Raw genomic sequence first — 20774 nt, 5'->3', positions numbered from 1 at the left:
GAGAGCCCATTACAATATTGCTTTTAAGGTGGACACAAGTTCTCATGGCACACTATGACAATACATACACTTCACTTAAAACTCACTCAAAATTTAAAGTAATTAGAAGTATTTCGCTTTTGTGAAAAGGAGAAAAAACAACAAGTTTTAATTCTTGAATCTGTTTTATGACCTGAAAGATCATGAAACGTAAGGAAAGTATCAACAAGGAAATATTTTTCTCTTTTGATTTCTTTCTCTCTTTTCCTTCATACACGATCTTCTGGTACATATTTCTTACCCTTACAGTTTTTTTATCATGTCCCTCTGTGTGCTTGCAAAGTTTGTTCTTCCTCAGAGAGTTGACACTTAGAGGAAAATATCTTTTAAGGGGAGAATTAGCTAGAAAATATTTGAAAGGGAAAAAAAAAAGAAAAAGGCCTGGCTCAGAATGCTCAATTCTGAATGTAGAAAATTGACTTTTCTGAAATAATATGGAACATGAAGGGTTATTAGAAAACAAACATCATTCCTTCTGCTTCCACTGCCTCACATTCACTTACAGGACTGATGTATTTTAAAAACACCCAGTGACACTGAGTATTATAAGGTAAGTTTATGTTCAAATTCTGAAAATGAATTCCAGAAACAATACAGTTTTATATTGTACATAAGTACTGATGAAGGCAAAGATAATATAATACAGAATAATGAAAACCTAAGTAATTTTCTTACTAGGAAAGAAGTGCTCTAATGTAATTCCAGTTTATATTGAACTGCAGAGGGATATCTCCTTTGAGTGAGACACATGACAGTGATGAAAAGGAAGTTCAAAATCCCTACAGTGAGAATTACATGATATCCTCAAAATGAGTTTCCACTTGACTCTTGTTGAGTCAACACATGAGGCTTTTTAATATCTTCCAAAAGGCTCTTCCAAACATACATCTTTCAGCATTTAAAGCACTTCACATGTATAGAGAAGAATCAAACATTTCTGGAAAGCGGCTTCTCCTCTTAGACAGGAGGACCTCAAATAAAGCACATAAACCTAACTGCTTTTCGTTCAATGCATTAAAGACAAATTTGAATTAATTACTCCCCATAATAATGATATTTTTAAAAGGCACCTTAGAAGTTTTTAAAAGGGAAAGTAATGAACATAATTTTGAAGTTTCTCAAATTCTGGAATTTTTATATTTATGCCAAAACATTTTTTCCTTAAATACAGCTGGTAAAACTAATACACAATCAAATCTATTAAGTTGCACTGTAATTTTAAAAGAATTTTTATTCATTGCTAATTTCTAATCTGTTTTGAATACACATCTGTGTAGCAGAAGCTAGTAATTATTTTCCTGATACAGCAGCTTTTTATACATCACATAATGTTGCAATTTGCTATCTTTTGAGAAATGCTGTTGTAATTTTCAAAACACCTCAGTACAAATACCTCAAAAACCCAAAGGCTAAGTCAGGAGAGCCAATGTAAATTCAGGCTCAGACAAGCACTACTTATCCCAACTTTTATATTTTTCTTTGTGTACAAAACTGCCACTTTAGACAAAGGAAGATTACACAGATTACTAGAGATGACTTTTAGACATAAAAAGACATTCAGAATATAAAGCAAAACAGTGGTTGGTCTCGTTGAAGACTGTGTGGACATCTGTCACAGGTCAAACTACCAGCCAAGCCTGTCAGGACCAGCAGGGAGCTATGAAGAGGAGTATGGTTTGTTTCCATTTGGCTGAACAAACATTTTGGGAATATTCTTCCTGTATGCAGGAAGAATAGCAACTCCAAGCTGCACTGAAAAGGAAGGTATCTGGACGAGAGTAAGGATTTCTAGCTCTTTGGTTCGATGGTTTTGGGGGTGAGAAAAGGTCTATCTAGTGAGTTCTTCAACTAATGGAATGGAAATCTACAGCAAGCACACAGTGCTGGTGACATCTGTCCAGTCTGAAACACAGAAGGCCACTGTGCAGTGAGGTGATGCCATATGGGCAGAACCACCTTTGTATTTATTACACGCTAGAGAAATTACAGAAGGCAGACTAGACTTTTTTGTGCAGTAGTAATTGTCAGGAAACAGGACCACCATCCTCATATTCATCTAGAAAGACATTGCAAGAATGCTATGGTCCAAAGAATTATTATATTATTAATATATCAGTTTGGTAAAAAATTGGTCAAGACAGTTTGCTAAGACAGTTTTTTTAGTTCACCAGTGTCCATGGCCTTTCTCCTACTGGTAGATACTCAAAAGAACTCTGAAAATTTGCAAGATAGGAAAGGTCTTGCCATTCTTACTAGGGGAGCCCAACATGCCCTCAGAAGTGAAGCTAATATTATCTTCATGCCTGATGTTGCCCAGTTCGGTGTCAGGTCTCTTGGCCTTTGAATCAGTGCCAGTACAGTTGGTCAGTGGCTACTAAAAAGAGAGAACACCTGAATCTGCCATCTTGCTGTCTATCCTGGTAGTCATGGGAATGTTTCAGAGAAATTTTTAGTTGAGAAACCAAAGGGAGACTGCCCCGGGTCACAGCTGCACTACAACTTCTGCTGCACTTTCAAAAACGTATTTTCAAGAAATCAACATTGTTTAGGTGAATGGTTCCAAAAGAAGCAATTTGATCTCTGTCCTCCACCTAAAAATCAAAGGGAAGGAAAAGCAAACAAAACACTTCAGAGACACTTCTTGAAGAGGAAGTGCATCCACCGTGCCTTGCAATGTAATGGTCTCAGACGACAGCTTTTTAATAGCTTTATACAGACTCAAAGGGGTGACTCCCCCTTTCCACACATCCCACCTATTTTTTTTAAAAACTAGGGCTTATTATGCACTGACAGAACATAAATGGGATCCAGTATTTTCTCAAAGTTAGGTATTACTGATCTGCCTTACTAATACGGTATGCTGTCATATAATGCCTTACATATATTTATAGAAGTAACGAAATATATGCTACCCTTTAGTTACTTACATGACCAGTTCTCAGAAAAATCCTTTAATGGTATGCTACATTCTTCATCTTAGTGTCTCAACTACTTCTTGCTATGAGCATTTTATATATTCAAGCTCTCCTACTGAAGCTGTTTTTTGTACTTCTTATGACTGTCAGGAAAAGGGTAGTCACTGGGGACACACTAGTGACCACACTAAATTAGGAATCAGTTGTTCAGCTCAAAGAGTAATGTGACATCCTCTTTCCAAAATAGCATGAAGATTTTCTTTCATGCATATTCTGGACTCTTTTTTTTAATTCAAAGCATATTTCAAGAAAAGCCTACCTGAGGAAACAAATAAAAGCCATCAATAGAGAAATTGCCACAGAAACTTATTGGAAGGCAATAAAAATGAAAATAGCTTTTTAAAGAGCTCTCAAACTTAACAATATAACCAATTAAAATTGTCCGCACTGATTTAATTTGTAACAATTTAATTTCAAGAAACTTTGCTTGGTTGTTGGTTAGCAGCCGAAAGTGAAAATGACGCTTTCCTCCACTACCAATACCCACACACTTCTTCCAACTCAAACATTTGAGGCACAGGGAGAAGCTGACTACCTCTATTTCAGGTGGTGGTTGTATGATCAGATGAGTTCAGGAGAAGCATGCTCCAAAATGGAAGAGTCCTCATAAAGAACTCTTTTGGCAGATATTGTCCTGGCAACCAAAACAACAGCCTCTAAGCACAACATCCTCGACCATTATTCTTAGGCTGTTCCTACCAAGAGTTTCTCAGACAAAGAGATGCATCTAAAGATGCCTATTCTCAAATGGGCAACTTCAGTTGTCAGTTTCAGATGCTACCAAAAAAACTGGCAATACAGTAAGTATAACTGGAGCATGGCTATGGGAAAATATTAAAACTTTATCTCATTTCCCCCAAATAATTCATTACATTCCTCACCAATTTTATTTTCCAAACGGGTTTAAAGGCATAATGCAGCAGCTCTTGAGAGAAAGCAGAAATATATAAAGAATGGAAATTTACTTTTACAGTATGCTACGGAACAAACACCAACTCTTTACTCAAACCAGTTGAAGGTCTAAGCTCCAAATGCATAATGCCACTAAAGCCAACAGAGCTAGACACATGAAACTGAGAGGTGAGCAAGTGCTCACTACCACAAAGGTTTACAACCTTCCAGTTGGTAACTTACCTTGAGGTTGCAATTTCCACTTTGGTTCTTGCCATGGCAGCTGCTCGCTGTGCACCCTCTATTGCTCTATCCACCTTTTCTCTAGTTTTTGTGTTTCGTATTGGTATAAGTTGCTTTCTTATTCCACGGACCAAAATGTTGTTTTTGTACTTTCCCTCTTCTTTGGTGCCATCTGGAAACATGGTACATCCATATCCATGCCTCCTGTTATTCAGCCACTCTCCTTCATATTTCATACCATTTGATCGCTCACTGATACCAAAACCGCTGCGCTTGTCGTTCTTCCATTCACCCATGTAGGCTTCTGTAGTGGTAGCATCAACATGGTCTTCCAGAGGGCTATAATCACAGTCACCATCTCCAAAACTAATCGTAGAGTTGGCGTCACTAGAACTAATCCTGCTCATAGCAGCATCGCTCCTTACAGAGCTCCGTTTGCTAGATATTGATGACCTAGACTCCGATTTTCTAAGTTTTATACTACCCAGAAGGGATCCTCTTCTGAATAAGCCTCCTTTTTTCTTAAAGCCCATGGCTTCTGGATCACTGTGAAAATTGAGCACAAATCCTCCTCTTGTTCCAGCCGGACTGTCTGAAGTGACGTCGTGCAGAACAGTGCCATTGCTCTGCTCACTTCGAAGCGACGCCAGGGATGTTCGGAGAGGTGAACGGATCACAGTGGCCATGCCATAGGGTACACTCTGACGTACACCGTATCCATGTCTCATCCCTCCTGTCCACTGCCCCTGGTAGGTACCTTTTAAAGTAATAAGAAGTTAAATTTAGGAAGCTGTAGAAGACCTAGCTCTCTCCATCCAATATGCTACAGGCAACACTACACTGTCAGCTCTGATTTTGGTAAGAAGAGATGCACACAACACAGACAGATAAACTACTTTTGTTACTTGTTTTTCTTATAAATTATTTTGAAGCAAATCCTTCACTTTCACAGCTGATTTATTTTAGTAACTAAGACAAAGTAACTATAATCATAACCATTTTTTTAAATGGACCTGTTCAGGGGAAAAAATTGAGAGAAATTTCTAAAGCAGGACTCCCTCAACATTTTTTTAAGGTGGACTGATAGGAAGGTGGCCAGCAGAAACAAAGACACATTATATGTAGTCAGCTGAGAAGGGAGAGAGCAGGACACTTACAGCTCTTGTGTCCAGCTGCCCACAGAAAGAGCAAGTAGGAGAAGTAACCATTCTGTTATTGTGGGTTTAAGGTGACTATAGACCTCTCCTTGTCAGGAGCTATTTGACAGATTGTCTGCAGATGGGCTTTTGGATCCACTGTCATAAACCTCCATTGTAAAATTAAATATTTTAAAATTTTTGTGTGGATTTAAATGCAAGAGCAAAACCTTAGGACCCCTTTCTCTTTATGAACTCTTCATACCGATACTTTCTAGTATCCCCAGCACATAAATATGCGCTGCATTCTGCCTTATGTTCTGACAGAGGGATCAAAAGCATGAATTCTTTAGCCCTTTTTTTGCCTTTCTTTTGTTCTGCAGTATATAAGAAAGGCAAGGCAGTAACACAGTACTGCACAACATTCTAGCAAACATTTAATCACAACTACTCTTGTAAAAAGTTTTAAACAGCAATGTAAGGAGGATAGATGGTACACGATATGAAAAGTCATGGATGGCCATGCAAAGTTGCACTGGAGCCAAACCCCACCTTTATCAGATTACTACAGCAATTTTTCTTCTTTTATTCTTGAAAGGCATTTTCATTTTGACTCTTTCCATTGTCTGCTCTCTGAAGGCCATTTCTACCAGAGGCTCCAAAGGAAGGTTGCATGGATACCGTAACTAGCAAGTAGAAGATAACTTTTTTTGTGATGTAATTTCACTCTAATTCCCATTAAACTACTTGAAGCTCCTTCCTCAAGATGAAGTTGCTCACCCACCTAGTGCTGGCTATTTTAAGCTACTTTGAATATTTTTTCAGAGAATAAGTAATCTTTAATAATTTTTTAAAATTTTTATCTACTTCAATTGGACCATCTACTGACTATTCAGAGAACTAAATATCACAGGACAAATTTAGCGATTGATAAAATTTTTGTGAAAATATTTCTGCAGTACCCACAGTTAAAGATGTAGATCCAAGATTCATTTGCTTTGAGATTCAATCTCTTCCATACACACATACTGGTTTGGTTGTGTACGTGTCCACCATTTATCAAGTACTGCCTTACTCATTACCTCTTCTGCTTATGTATATTTCAGTGTTAACACACAATTAAATTTGCTAAGTCTGTTTTCATTATTATATAATACTAGATAGGTTCTAAAACATAACTATTTCGTGTTGGTAGAAAATTCTACCAAGTGGAAGGTTTTAAACAGATGGCTGCTGACACAAACAAATAACTTTCTTAGTTTCTTTCTCATTCTTTGTATCCTGGATACCTACTACTGCACTGGTTGTAAGGGTGCTGAATCTAGGAACATGATTATTTTAAAAAACTCAGCATATGGGGAAGAACAAATAGAAACATGAGCACAATGCACTGGTATGGCATATTCTGTAAATACTGCAAATATACAGCCACAATCTTTTTTTTTTTGTTGTTTTATTAAACAGAAAATTCCTGGAAATACATTAATATTTTACAAGCACAAATTACTTCATTTTGTCACTAATTATTCTGGGATCTGTAATGATATGCTGGAACTAAGATTCTGGCTACATGCACTTATTGCTACATATTATAACCTCTTTATTGTTCTGCACTAGTTAATTTAATTTTGAAATAATAAATCTAAGTCTAATTTTGATTATACCACAATATTACATTAGAGTAGCATCTCATAATTATGGCTCTCCATGCTGCTTACAACATCAGACTTCAAGCATAATCTAGTATTTCAGTACAGAATTTTAGAGAAGAATAAAAGGTCAGCCTCTTTTTCTTACTCATATTGTAATTAATAAACATGTGTTTAATGGAAAGCTTAAAAATACTTAATTAAGGACGTGTATTTTTCGCTACTCTAGAAGGAAGGGAAGTGTTTGCAGCTGCCCTTAAGGGCATTAAAACAAGAACAATTAATGCGCTGCTATCCACTAGTCCAATTTTCCTTTCTACTGGGGAAATAAAATCAATGCCAGCTTCTTTTAAAGAGAAAATAGTAAAAAAGAAAATGGAAGATTCGTACTTATTTCATCCTTAAAAAGTATGAGATATTTAGGCTGAATTTTATGCAGTGTAGCAGGTAACTCTTAAATTTCTGTCATTACAGATGTCTCAATGGAAATGCTTCTGATACTAATGCTAAAAAGCCAACTCATTTTCCTTGGTTTTTCAAGTCACACTTTAAAGGAAAAGTATTTTAATGAAATATAGAGAGCAGTGTCCAGAATGTAGATACAAGAACCTTGTACAGTAATTTGACTGACTGTATCAGACTTTAATTGCATCACCTTGTTAAATAAATTTTAGAGATCTTTAAAGAAGCAAGATATGTCAATGCTGAAATATAACTAAATACAACAATTTATGATATAACACATTATGAAAAACCTTTTCCCATATATGAAGATGAAAACATAACCAGTATTTACCTATCTCTCTAGATAGAGATAAACAGAAACGATATATCAACACACACACCACATTCTGTTTCACCTTATATGACAGTTGACTATTCAAAGCAGCTCCTCTAAAAATCATTGAAATTTTTATTAACACTGTAATTACCAACATAATTTAAAACTGTATTTGACCATAAAATAGTAACACTGTTTAACACTAATTTTTTCAAAAGCTGGGCTTGCTGTCCTTTGTAACTGAAGAAACATTCAGCCACAACTGCTGACCATCCATCTGGTGTTTAATTGGTTCTCTTGGAAAGGTGTTCATATTTTAAGCCTGAGAGCTATTAGAAAGTGTATTTCTTTCCTTTTCTTTTTGTTGGCAAGTTGTTCTAAGATATAATTTCATAATCTGTTTCCTTGGTTACAGTGTGTCATCCCTTCTAAAACACCCTTGGTGCATCTTACAGCTGTAAATGCCATTGCCCACTTGCAGCTAAAATTTAAAACTACACTGTAAAAAAACTTGAGAGTTTAACTACTCTACTTGCTCTTATCCTTTACTCAGATATTCTGTGGTTTAAAAAAGTTGTTGTTACATTAAGATTTTGCATGCTTTTCTCCCTCAAATGTTAAATAAGCATAGACCTAGAAAGAAGACCTCTCAGAAATCAATGAGCATATGTGACCTTTGCTTCAGGGTGCTTTTTCCCCTGATCTCCCTTTGTGGAATGACAACATGCAATTGGTTTTTGCTGTTGTTGGAATGACCATAAATAACCAATTTAGACATACTGAAGTTTCAAATAAGGCCACAGTCACTCCTCCGGTAGGTTTGGCATCTTCACACAGATTAACAAAACCTAGGGAGTTTAAAGGAGGCACAAAAATCCAGATTGCTGCAGGAAACAGATAGATGGGCCACTTGAAAGCCCAATGTAATCACATGCAATGAATGAAGTATCATGAGTTATAATTCACAGTATTTTCCTCAGAGATTTGACTGAGTGACAATTGTGAGCATCTAAACACAGCATGACATGTATTACTCATGTCATGAAAAGTGTTGTGCGCAAAAACTGAGGAACACTGTCAATGCTTATTTTCCTTTTCCCTCCTTCAATAACATCTCATAATACCACCAATACACTTTAAGGCAATGTACTGGGGATATACTAAAAAAAAATAAAAACAACCAAAAAGCCAGCAGCAAAGAGATCTGCATTATAGTGAGTTTGAAAATAAACTGGCAGTTGGCACAGTCTAATGAGTTATTTCTCTACACTAGTATTCATGAAGAGAGAGCTTTCCTGCAACTGTTTTAAATTATGTTAAAGATACATGTGTAAATCTGGTTTCCTTATAAACCCATTTCAGATGTTGTTCTGGTGTGCAAATACATCTATTGTTCCCAGAGCATGAAAACAAAAGCACATCTGCAAACATCTATGACGTACTGCTCTGCTTCATTCATGAGTACTTTCATTAAAATCAATGGGACTTCACACCCTCTGTTCGTATGAGCTGCAACATGCAAAAGACTGGAGTCATGACAACAGATTTCAGCTAACAGTGTGAACTGGATCCTTCCTATGTTGTTCCAAGTCTAAATATTGAGAGAATTTATCTCCAATAACCAATACTATATTAAGATTTTTTTAAAAAACCACAAGAAGCCTAAAGAAAAAAAGGGTAAAAACAACTTTATTTTAAGAAAATATTTTCTAGAAGATTTAATGGAATGGCAATTTACTTTTCCAGAAGGCAAGGGAGGAAAAAAAGGAAAGCCACTGCTTGTATTTAGCCAATACAAATATAATAAAAATTGAAAAGTGCATTGTGCGATGAAAGAGAAATTGAAATTCTGATCTCTTCCACACTTTGATTTTGGTGAGTTCTTTCCTTTTTGTTGTTGGTTTTGTTTTTTTTTTTTAATTAATCAAAAAACATTGCTGTCTTTGATTATCACAAATTTCCACACCAGGAAACAATTTTTGAACAGCTACAAATATCTCTAAACAAGGGGACAGAAAGGTACAAAACCCACTGCACACTCCCTTGTCTGAAAGAACTGAATCTCACCAACTTGCTACATTTTCTATTTTGAAAAAGAAAAAATAGAAGCCCAACTGCAAATATCTAATTTTCTGCGTAATACAAAAATACCCATTCTCCTGAAAGTTTCACCAGAGATGATGCGACAAAATTCCTTGAAGAAACCAGCAAAAGCATCAGTTGAGACCTGATACATGGGTTAGTCCTTTAGTCACATCACGTGAACAGTACCTCTGATTTCGGTAAATTCTATTACCTGCCTGTTAACTGAACACGTTTCTGAATGCTGAAGCAACCAGAGTTTCTGTCAAAAAATCCCAGCGACTGTCTAGTCCTAAAACTGAGACCCGTTTTTCCTCCTGTTAGAACAGACCAAACCCGCTCCCTTGTTCCTAGCTGAAGAGCAACTCTGCAGAAGTTGCAGGTGGCATTTCCAGCGAGGCCAACGACATTACACCAGCAAAGGCTGAATTAAAGAGTATCAGGCTTATTTACTGTACAGAGGTACAAGAACCGTAAGTGAGCACTGCAGTGATCGCCAGCCCTCGTTAACCTCGCTGAACCCTGACTTGACCGCTCCCGACTCCAGCGGAGGGCGGATCGCCGCGGCCGCTCCGCACGCCCACCGCGGTGAGGCTCAGCCCTGGGACATTGGCATTGTCGTGGGGAAAGGTATGAGAGTCAGGTCTGTGTGAGTGCACTGTACACCTCCTGCTTTGAGCAGGATGCTTGAAGCCACCCCGTATTTTTGTAAAAACGGGAGTTATTACATGAGGGTGGACCCAAGTTTCATTGATTTTACGCGAGCTCCGTGCCCACTCCATTAGCTCCAGCCTCCTGTTTACAAGCCGAGTGCATCGAGCGCACAACACCCGCACATGAGCGGACACAAGGGCTCTATTAGAACAAGTTCCTGCCGTTCCCGCACCAACGCGGCGCTCAGGGGGCGAGAGGCCGGGGTTCTCCCGCCTCGCTCGCTCCCCGAGCCAGGCGCGGCCACCCGGCCATCACCACCTCGGCGGGGAGAAAGGAAAGCCGTCTGCAGGCGGCCGTAATGCGGATTTCTACCAGCTGGCCGGGAGAAAGCGCTGAGCCCGGACAGCTCAGCGCGCTCGGAGCGCAGCCGGGGCCAGGCGGCTCCTCACAGAGTGGGGCGGGGCGGGGCGGCCGCCAGGCACCTGTGGCGCTCCCCGGCCGCCAGCGGGGCCTCGGGGGCGCCGAGCGAAGGGCGCCGGGAAAGGCGCACGGCCGCGGGCAGGGGCAGGAGAAGCGCCCCCGGCGTGAGGGCGGCGGTGAGAGCTCGGGGCTGGAAGGAGGGGCCCTTCCCGCGGCGCGCCCACGCAGGCGCGCACCCCCCACCCACCCCCATTGCCGCCCGCCCCCCGGCGCCGCCGCGCGCGGGGCGCCCCCCGCCGGCGCCCACCTCCGTCCCCGTAGGTCTCCACGCCGTATCCGTCCTGCAGCCCGTTGCTCCAGGTGCCCTCGTAGCGGGCCGGCGTGCTGAGGCTCTGCCGCACCCCGTAGCGCCCCTTGAAACCGTGAGACCACTCGCCGCGGTACATCCACCTGCCCTTCGTCTCCACGCCCAGCCCGTGGCGCTTGCCCTGCGCCCAGTAGCCCAGGTAGGTGTTGCCGCTGGGCCAGGTGTAGCCGCCCGCCACCTCGAAGCCGTGGGACCAGGAGCCGGCATACTCGCCCTGCCCCTTGGGCCCGGTGCAAATGCCGTGCCCGTGGGCTTTCCCGTCCTCCCAACCGCCGCAGTAGGTGCCGCCATCGTCGAAGTCGAACCGGCCGCCCGTCATCCAGGGCAGCGGGGCGAGCGCGGCGCCGCCGCCGCCTCCCGCCCGCCTTCCGCTCCCTTCCCTGCTCCGCCTGCCTTGCCTCGCCTTCCCTTCCCGCCCGCCGCCCGACCGACCGACAGCCCCGGCGTTCCCCGCGACTGCGAGCGCTCCGCCGGCCGGCCGCCCGCGCCCAGCCCAGCCGCAGCCCCACGGCGGCGAGCGGCGCCCGCCCCCCGCTCCTCCCCGCCCGCCCCTCCGCTCCCGCCCGGGCCCGCCCCCAGTGTGGCCGCGCCGCTGCCGCGGGGCAGGTGCGCGCCCCTGGGGCGGGCTGGGGCTGTGTGCCGCGGGAGCTGCCGCCTTCGCCCGCTCGCTCCCGGGGGATCTCCGTGTGCCTGCTGCTCCCGGGAAAAGCTGCCCCCGCTGGTCGGGGGCGCGCGCGGGCCGGGGCGGGGCGAGCCGGGAGCGCGCAGGCCGGGCCGGGCCGGAGCCCCCGCGGTGCCCGGGGGGCGGGGGTGGCTCCGTGCCCTACCCCGCCTCGGCCCTGCCCGCCCCTCGGGCTCCCGGGCAGGTTGCTGCTGCACCTGCTAGCGCCTGCAACAAGTAGACACAACCAGAGAGCTTCCGAGTGCTACTTGTGATTCTCTGTTTCGGTTTTGGTTTTTTCTTTTTTTATTTACTTGCCCTGAGCTTGAGGACTAGGTTTAAGCCGAAATTGTGCATGAAGAGCACAACTGAGTTGTGTTTTGTCCCTTTTCCAAATGATGTGTGGAGACCACCAAGTTCCACGGGTGGAGAAATACGGGGCAAAAAGAACGTGGGTGGTATCGGGGCTTTTCAGGGACAGCACGGCTGGGAACTTCATTAGGAGCCTCTCATTATGCCATCAGCTCCGCGGTCATCAGGCGACTGAAAAGCTCTAAATCCTGCCAAGTACTTCTTTGCCAGATATTTGATAATCAGATAAAAAATTGTAAGGGCAAACGACAGGAGAAACACATAAGCGTAGAAAGTGCAGAGAGAATAGCAGGGAAGGGATTGAAAGCTGCTGTCACGGTGTCCTAGCTTTTTGTTCTTTCACAGTTACACACCAGGACTGAAATATGAAAGAAAACGTTCCTCTTCAATGGGGATTTTGTTAGAAGCATGAACCATATTTGTTAATCATGGGTCATGGTACTATCTGGACACGGATTATTTGGAAAAGCAGAGAAATAACAATGGCTATGTTAGTAGAGATGAATGAAAGCAGAAATATAATTGCAAGTGGAAGATTTGAATTCAAGACATTAGAAATTGAAGCAGTTAAGCTTCAGAAATCTACAAAATTCAGCTGAAATGTAAGAGGTTTGATTTAAACCTAAGTGAAATCAAAGTATTGCACATACGAAACATACTTGAATAAATTTTCAAACTTTGTGCTTCATAACACACTTTTCTGTGTACATTTTTATGCCACATTTACACAGTTTAGTGCCAAAGCGTTTTTCCTCTTTCTAGGGGAGAGTTGGGCACCATAACTGATACTGATGTCTCCTGTCATCATAAGTGTGAGCTTCAAAGCCTTCTTTCTGTGCTAAGAGGATTTCTAGTTCTGCTTGAACATGTGGAGGTGGAAGACAGCGCACATATTTGGACACATACATACAAAGAGGAAAAGGCACAGTCAAAGACTTCTGCCTTTTCACAAGAAGATGGAGAAGCTTTCAATGCCCCTTTGAGCCCAGAAAATTTTGTTCCGTGGTTTTGGAGTGTAGAAAACCAGACAAATATGTTGTTTCTCTAACACAGACATGCAGTCTTCCATGTATCATTGGACAAAGCTAGGAAGTGTGCTGGAGTTAAGGACTGAGACCTTCACTGCAACATGCTCTTTTTGGAAAGTTGTTATTGAGAATGGAGGGGAAGTCTGAAGATGTTGCAATGGGATTGCTGAAGAAGATACAGTGCAGTATTCTCTGAGTATTGCTTGAGCATACTGAGTTTTATGCCCTACATGTCTTGCATTTCTTCCTCAAGAAAAAGATTCGAAACAATAATGGTGACAACACGTGCTTTGAGAAGTTTACTATTTTCATTCTAATAATTTATTTCCTGTTTTCCTTCTTCTGACAGAAGATAAAGCCCTGTAATGTTTGAACAGAATTACAGAAGATTGAAACTCTTTATATGGTTTGGGGAACCACCTGTTGGAGGTCAGCATGCCTAATAGGGGATACTAGTGTAAAATTTTCTAGGCATTGATGTTGCCTGTTCATTAGTGCATGTTATATGAGCAGACTTTTTTGAAGTTGTCATGGTTGAACTGGAGCTGGTGAGCATTGGGTATATCTGTTATGGGGCTGCTGTTGCTTTGCATGGTGTTTCTGGGTGCAGTGTGCAGACATGAGGTGTAAAGCCAGAATTGGCTTGGACAACAATTCTGTGCCCTGTGCACAGCTGGAACACAGCCAGCGCAGAGTGGAGCAGGGGTGGGGTGTGAAAATGGATTAGCAAATCCAGACAGTGCTGCTGTGCCTCAGCAGTGGAAGAGGTGGGTCTGGTGGGGGAAGGGGACGTTCTCGCCCAGCTGCTCTGTGGGTCTGAGCTGTCTCTTTGAAGGACCAGCTGTGTCCCTTTGCCTGGTGGCCTAGGCAATAATCACAGTTGTGCAAGTCCTTGGCTAAGCTGGGGATCACTTTTGGCTCAATACTGGTGAATAACTGGGTTTGCTGTTGTAAAGACTTGGATAATTGCACCCTTGATGTGTTACTGTACTGTTACTTAGTGAGGAATTGTTCATCCCTAAAGCTGTTGATGTTCTGTCTCTTAGGGCATCCCAAACCTATAGCTAATTGAGGCCGCTTTAGGTTCTTACATGTGTACAGTGGAAGATGTTGTACCATTGCAAAAATTAAATAGGTGTCTGCCTATTAGTCCTTTGTTTAACCCCCTTGATTTAAATTTTCCAGGTTTTAAACCTAGATGAGCTGAACCAACAAGATCAGGTGGGCCAGAGATGAACAGTGAAAATTTCAGGAAGGAATCATATTATTTTTCTTTTCTTATCACATGTGTGTCAGTGGGTCCTTTTTCAGTGACCTGCAAATGATGCTAAAATCAGTGGTAATTTTGCATGTGGTTGATATTTCCAGGTGTGCTTATTTGAATGAGGTCATCAGTTTAAATGAACTTGATGCTTGATGACAAGATGAATTCATCACTGCCAGCCTTCTCTTATACTTTCAGCAGGGGATACATTTTTATAGATGTGAGAATAAAAGTGCTTTGCAGAGAACTCCCAGCATCACTTAGCCAGGTCTGACGATGTAAGAAGCCACAGGTGTCTCATTGCTGATGAGGCTGTAGATTTATCATTTGGTTTTTTGGTTGGGATTTCTTTTTTTGCTGACAGATTTTGCATTGACAAATCTCAACTTTAGTTCAGGCCACATCATATTTGCTTCTGGCAACGCTGTAAGTAATGCTCATATTCAGCCTTTAGCATGTATATGTTAAATACCTTAGATCCACAGATTTTGTTTCCTTTCCTTCTTCCCAGAATTAAATTAAAAATTATTCTACAACTCCACAGATGCAGGAAGTAAGCAGTTACAGGTGTATGAATGAGTTTCTCTTTTGTCCAAACTAAATGGAATTAATTCCACTACTTTTTAAATCTACATTACAGGAGTTCTTTTCTGAAACCTTTCATGCATGTAACACTCAAAAAATACAAGGGCCAGGTGCAGTTAATTTGTTACTTACAAAAAGTCATCACAGCACTAGGTCTGATGACACTATATGTATGCAAAACATGAGTGCCTGATGACACGGTATGTATGCAAAAACTGTGCTGCAGTGTTGTATTTTAAAAGGTCCTTCCTGTAGGGATGGTAGGTGCAGCAGGTGAAGACACACTAACTCCAGACATCTAATACTAATTGGATACAAAACTGCTGAGTTTAAACTATTAGTCTATAGATATCTGATGCATGAATAAAAATTAGGCACATTTATTCTTACTCTTAAAAGCCTGATTCAGCAGGGAATTACTTTAAGTACTTTAGTAATCCCATTTACTTCAGTGGGACTACACATGAGCTTTAAATTAAACATCTGCAAGATATCTGTGCTCAAATAAAGCAAAGCTCTGAAGTGTGTTCTCAAGTGTTTTGCAGAATGGAGGCAGGATGTTTCGCTGATGAGCTCCACGCCTCACATGTTGTATTGGAGGAGTTCACACACGTAACCTGTGTGTGTGAGGCAGAAATACAGAAGTAAAGGTAGTACAAAACTCACAGTGTAGAAATTTCAAAGGCAAATAGGTCTTTTCTGGCTCCGTAGGAGCAGACACAATTTTTTCCCAAGTTTTGTGTTTGGAGTCTGTGTTAAAGTTTTTAAACATAGTTCTGTATAACTTTAACAAAAATAATTTTGTCTGACTTCTAGAACAGGAAAATAACACTTTTTCCTTATACACTGTAAATCCATGTAAGTTAGTGTAGATACTGAAGCAGTAATTCTAGAGGAACTTTTTTCAAAAACCCTGCTGTAATGTTTGAGCAACGCTGTGTTATGAATCTGCTCTCCTAGGTGTATCAGTGTCAGTTCTACCTCTCAGTTGAAGCTGGCACCTAGCCAGTAAGACAGTATATTTAATTCCAGAGATATTGTGCTTACTCAGTGAATACAGTTATTATTTTCATTGCAAGAGTGCTGATAAAGCTTATAAAAAAACAAAAATTCAGATCCTCTTCTAGCTTGAAAACAGGATGAGTATGTTCTGTACCCAGACTTCTATTTTCAGCATTGTTCCAAGCAACTGAATTAGATTTGAAATAAAAATGCAGTTTATTTTTTTTAAGGAAATGCAGCATTTATGTTGAACACCTTTGTCTCTGAAGTGATTTTAACAGTAACAGAACTGTCTATGCAAATAAGGTACAATGTGTTGAATTTTTTTAATTATAAAGCTATTACAGTATTTTATTATAGTGGGAAAATATGATACAGCGTTCCTGGATCTTGTCAACATTTGGAGTTGTGTTGTTGGTTGGTTTGGGGTCTTTTTATATATATATATCTACAGAACAAAAATGAGTGGATCACTATACCTCAATCCATTTATAAAGAAAAAAAAAACAAGTCCAAAAGTGTTTTGTTTTATAAGACTTGATATAAGGAAAAGTGTCGTATCAGTGATTACCCTAAATTAGCATTCACATTATATAGGTTATTATTACAGGAAGATATCTAGAAAATCAGATTTATCCCAAGTACATTTTTCCTAAATAGGAATTGTGATGGGAATTGTGCAGCTTCCTTGAGGAGGATGAGAAAGGTTTATGGATTTCCCCTTTGGAGCAAATTCCCAGTTCTGAAGATGGCTTGTCTAGTCTTGTTTGAGTAGTCTTCTTTAGCCTAAGGAGGCTCTGTGATGCTTTATTTTCTTCTAGACCTCATGGTTGTCACAGTTGCTGTTGTCTGGACTTTATCTAATTATGTTATATTATTTGTTGCTGAAGTCTGATTTCAAATACAAACCGCACTATTTGCCTAATATTGTGTCATATTAAAATAGCATAATTCTGTATGACTCCCAAAAGACATTATTCTTTTTACAGTGGTGATAGGAATCAGCATTATGGTGGTTCTGTTCTCCTCCATACAACAAGTTGATGTGTAAAAATGCATCTACAGTTTGTGATTTACTGTTGTCCTAATCCTTTCCCATAGAATACTGTTTAACTAGTTGCTTCCCACTTTCTATTAGTGAAGTTGAGTTTCACTTAGCAGGCTTTCACCAGCACACTCTTTTTTCCCCCCTTTGAAATTATATTCCTAAATTAAGTTAATTTTCACTTTTAATTCTACATTGCAGTTCCTCACAGGTTTTTAACAGTTTGCACATTTGCATGTGCAATAACTGAACTTTTCCAAGATCAAAGTTATTCATGGAGGTATTAGATATTAAAGCCTTTGGTACAAATTTAGCATTTCATACATCCTTCAGGCTTTGGACTTAATAATTAATAACCATTACTTAATAACTATAAACAGTATGTAGTCTCTTGCAGCTTTACTTAGATCATGTTTAACAAACAGCAGCAGCTTTGCTGAAGTCAAAATACATAATGTCTTTTTTAGTGAAGGCTAAAACAGAAAGCCTTTTAGCACTTTGGTTTATCTCACTGGCGTGGCTGAAAGCTTTTTCTCCCCACCGAGCAGCGGCACAGCCCTTCCCTTCGCCGTCCTCCTCCTCCTCTAGGGCTGTCTCAGTTTCCTTTTCTGTTCCTAACTAAGGCTCATTCTGTGATTTGGCCTTTCTGATTTTGCCCCTACATATTTGCCCTCTTCCCTAAAATTCATTCTTTAGTAATCTGACCTACTTTTTACTCGTGTATACTTCCTTCTAGTGTTTCAGGATCCTCGAAGAGCTCTCAATTTAGTCAAGTTTATCTTATGATACTCATCTTATTTTCCCTTTTCATCGAGGTAGTTTCTGTTTATGCCCTTCACAGTATTTTCACATAATATTCACATTAGATTTACAGATTTTTCTCTTTGGACTTTATAATAAAATAAAGCCTAGTATAGTGCAAATCTTGTCTTTTTTACAGGGCAGTCTTGGCAGACACTGGCTTGAGATATTCTCATGCCCCCAACCCTCTGTGCTGCCAGCACAACTGTTTCTTCAGTGAGCTGTGATTTGGATCAGGAAACCAATCTAGCTTAAAAATAATCCAGCAAAAAGATTTATTTTTATTTTGCTCTTAAAGCTGAATCCTTTGCTCTGTTTGCAGAACATCTATGCAAACAATTGCCCTAATGCAATTGAAAGCATACAGAAAAGCTGCCTGTTCACCTTGTTTATTTGTAATTCCATTCTCTTTTTCTAGGAATTACAAATACCATTTTCCCCATAATCTTTCACCCAAGTTGCCCTCAGTCTTGCACTTCCAGTCAGTTTTCCTGCTGTTGATTAAAAAAGAAGAGATATTCCAGATTTGATGTAGTCACTTATCTGCTCAATAACAAAACTTTTCCATGTACAACGGCCTTCCAGTGCCTGAGGGAAGGCTACAAGAAACATGGAGACTATCCAAAAGAGTATGTAGTGACAGGACAAAGGGAAATGGCTTCAAACTGAAAGAAAGTGGTTTTAAGTTAGATATAGGAAGAAATTCTTTGCTGTGAGGTTGGTGAGGCACTGGAACAGGTTGCCCAGAGGAGCTGTGGACTCCCCATCCTGAGAAATGTCCAAGGCCAGGCTGGAAGTGGCTCTGAGCAACCGGGTCTAGTGGAAGGTGTCCATGCCCATGGCAGGGACATTGGAACTGAGTGGTCTTTTAAGGACCTTCCAATCCAAGCCCTTCTATGATTCTGTACTGTAATGATCCTGTAGGATCTTCCCAACAGATCCCTTGGTTGTTGAAGTCCCCCATGTTCACCCTTTTCTGTGCTTAATGATCTAGCAGCAGCATCCAAAACTCTTGAGTCCTGCATTGCCATGTCCTACAGACTTTCAAGGTGCCTGAGGAGGACCAGAACCTGATTGAAGCTTTTCTAATTGTTTGAAGGATTCATATTAACTCTCACATCAGGTAAAAATTGCGGTTGTTTAATGTTTATTTGTTAGTGATGTGCAAAGTGTCTCTCTTCTGCCTGGATGTGTACTTTGTGGCTTTGCTATTTTTAAGTTGTAGTAGTAACATTCTTTTGAGATTTTAATGTCTCTGGTAATTTTCATGTAAATTAGCTAGTGAATTAAATAATTTTCATACATGCTGCTTTAATACCTTAGGAAAAAAAAGTTCAGTGGCCTTCCTGCTCACCATGGTGCTATTTTTCTGAATACCTCTATTGAGACTTATATACCACTTATATCTTCCCAGAAATCTAGGCTTTTTGCCATGTTTTAGGCCACTTATTAATTGAAAATCCTCCTTTATTAGTTAGCATTTTCATCACCAGTGATTACAGACCTTCAGAGAGCTCTGGTAAAGAGAATTCCTTCACCAGACAGACAGCTCTGCAGTGTTTCTGTCTCATGTGACTCGAGTGAAGGAGACCAGAGCTCTGCCGGTCACACCAGGAGACCTTTGCAATGGTGAGTGCACCTCAAAGAAGGCACCCATCTTCCCAGCTTCCATAGGGACCACAGTTCTTCAGCTGTTCCCTGGAGCCTGCAGTTCCTTATGATCTGCCTTGATTTTATCAGGCAGATTTTATCAGACATGGGGATGAGTCTGTATGTCTGTCTGCACTCATACCTAATTTTGTCTTAACACAGGATGTCCTATGAATTTCTTTGTTTTTTTTTTCTTATAAAAATTGATATTTTTTTGTAATTGAGTGGTGATAAACTAATGTTAAAATAGCAATTAGATATGATATTTCTAATTTTAAAAGACCTTTTGAACTTTGGCTGATATCACACTCCTGTTCTGCTGTACTGGATCAGAACAAACAACTGTTGCATTTCACCAATGAATAAGTGTTGTTGCTTCTTATACCTCAGATAATGGGTTCTTCTGAGGGAATCCATTTGTGAAATTAATTGAAAATCATTGTCATTGCCATTCTAAATATGACAGTATTTTGGGTCTGTTTGTGGTTGTTTTGGTTTGGGGTTTTTTTTCTTGTTTTTTTTTTTTTTTTTCAGTTTAGATGGAGAAAACAAGACATATGCTACCAGAGGTGCAAAAGCTGAGGTTTTTGCTGTTTGATACTGAATGTAATATGGATATTTTGGGCACAGTATAGTCACTTTTGAGATCTGTTTCCATTAACAAAGTCTGCAATAGAGGAATTGAGCTTTAGAGGACATTACCATAGGGCTAAGCAGGCTGTGCTGCAAAGACCATTAATAGAAAGCCACTCCCTCAATCTGCTTAAACTTTGGTGAGGATAATGCGGCTTACTCTAACTGATTTTTGATAAAACAGTAAAAGACAGATGCTTGTTATGCCTCAGTTGAGAAGTGCACCCTATTGATAAGTTTCTTCTTCTTCTTCAGGAATATTTGTCCCAGCGAAGAAAATTTTTCTCATCACAGCTAACATTCAAGTCAAATACCTTAATGTATTTTGATATTTAAGTTTATATAAAAGAATATAGCAAGGGTGAGTGCATCATAATCAGCTAACCAATGAATTAAACCTCCCAGCTGGTATGAGATTTCATTTATTCTTCATTTTCTTCTCTTCTGTTGGTCATTTTAGTGTTTGTAACATAATGTCATGATGTTTTTTTTGATG

At 40.5% G+C, this 20774-nt stretch overlaps 1 protein-coding gene across 4 annotated transcripts in view; it reads right to left on the bottom strand.

Annotated features, from left to right (window-relative positions):
* The window catches only part of JPH1 (junctophilin 1), an 83025-nt gene extending 71360 nt beyond the window's left edge, over positions 1–11665 (bottom strand). For 3 of the 4 annotated variants that reach the window (XM_054284660.1, XM_054284662.1, XM_054284663.1), the window contains exons 1-2: positions 11178–11664; positions 4149–4905 (exon numbers count right to left, since the gene is read on the bottom strand). In XM_054284660.1, coding sequence (XP_054140635.1) covers positions 4149–4905; positions 11178–11556 — 1136 coding nt within the window. In that variant the 5' untranslated portion in view covers positions 11557–11664. Of the gene's footprint in view, positions 1–4148; positions 4906–11177 lie in introns of all 4 variants that reach the window. The other variant, XM_054284661.1, reaches the window with a different exon arrangement.
* Positions 11666–20774: the final 9109 nt, after the last annotated feature.

The sequence above is a fragment of the Melozone crissalis genome, unplaced genomic scaffold, assembly GCF_028551555.1.
Source record: "Melozone crissalis strain CALT ecotype California unplaced genomic scaffold, PUWL_Pcris_2 ptg000042l_1, whole genome shotgun sequence".
In the NCBI taxonomy this organism is placed as follows: Eukaryota; Metazoa; Chordata; class Aves; order Passeriformes; family Passerellidae; genus Melozone; species Melozone crissalis.
This window is presented reverse-complemented; position numbering and strand designations above follow the sequence as displayed.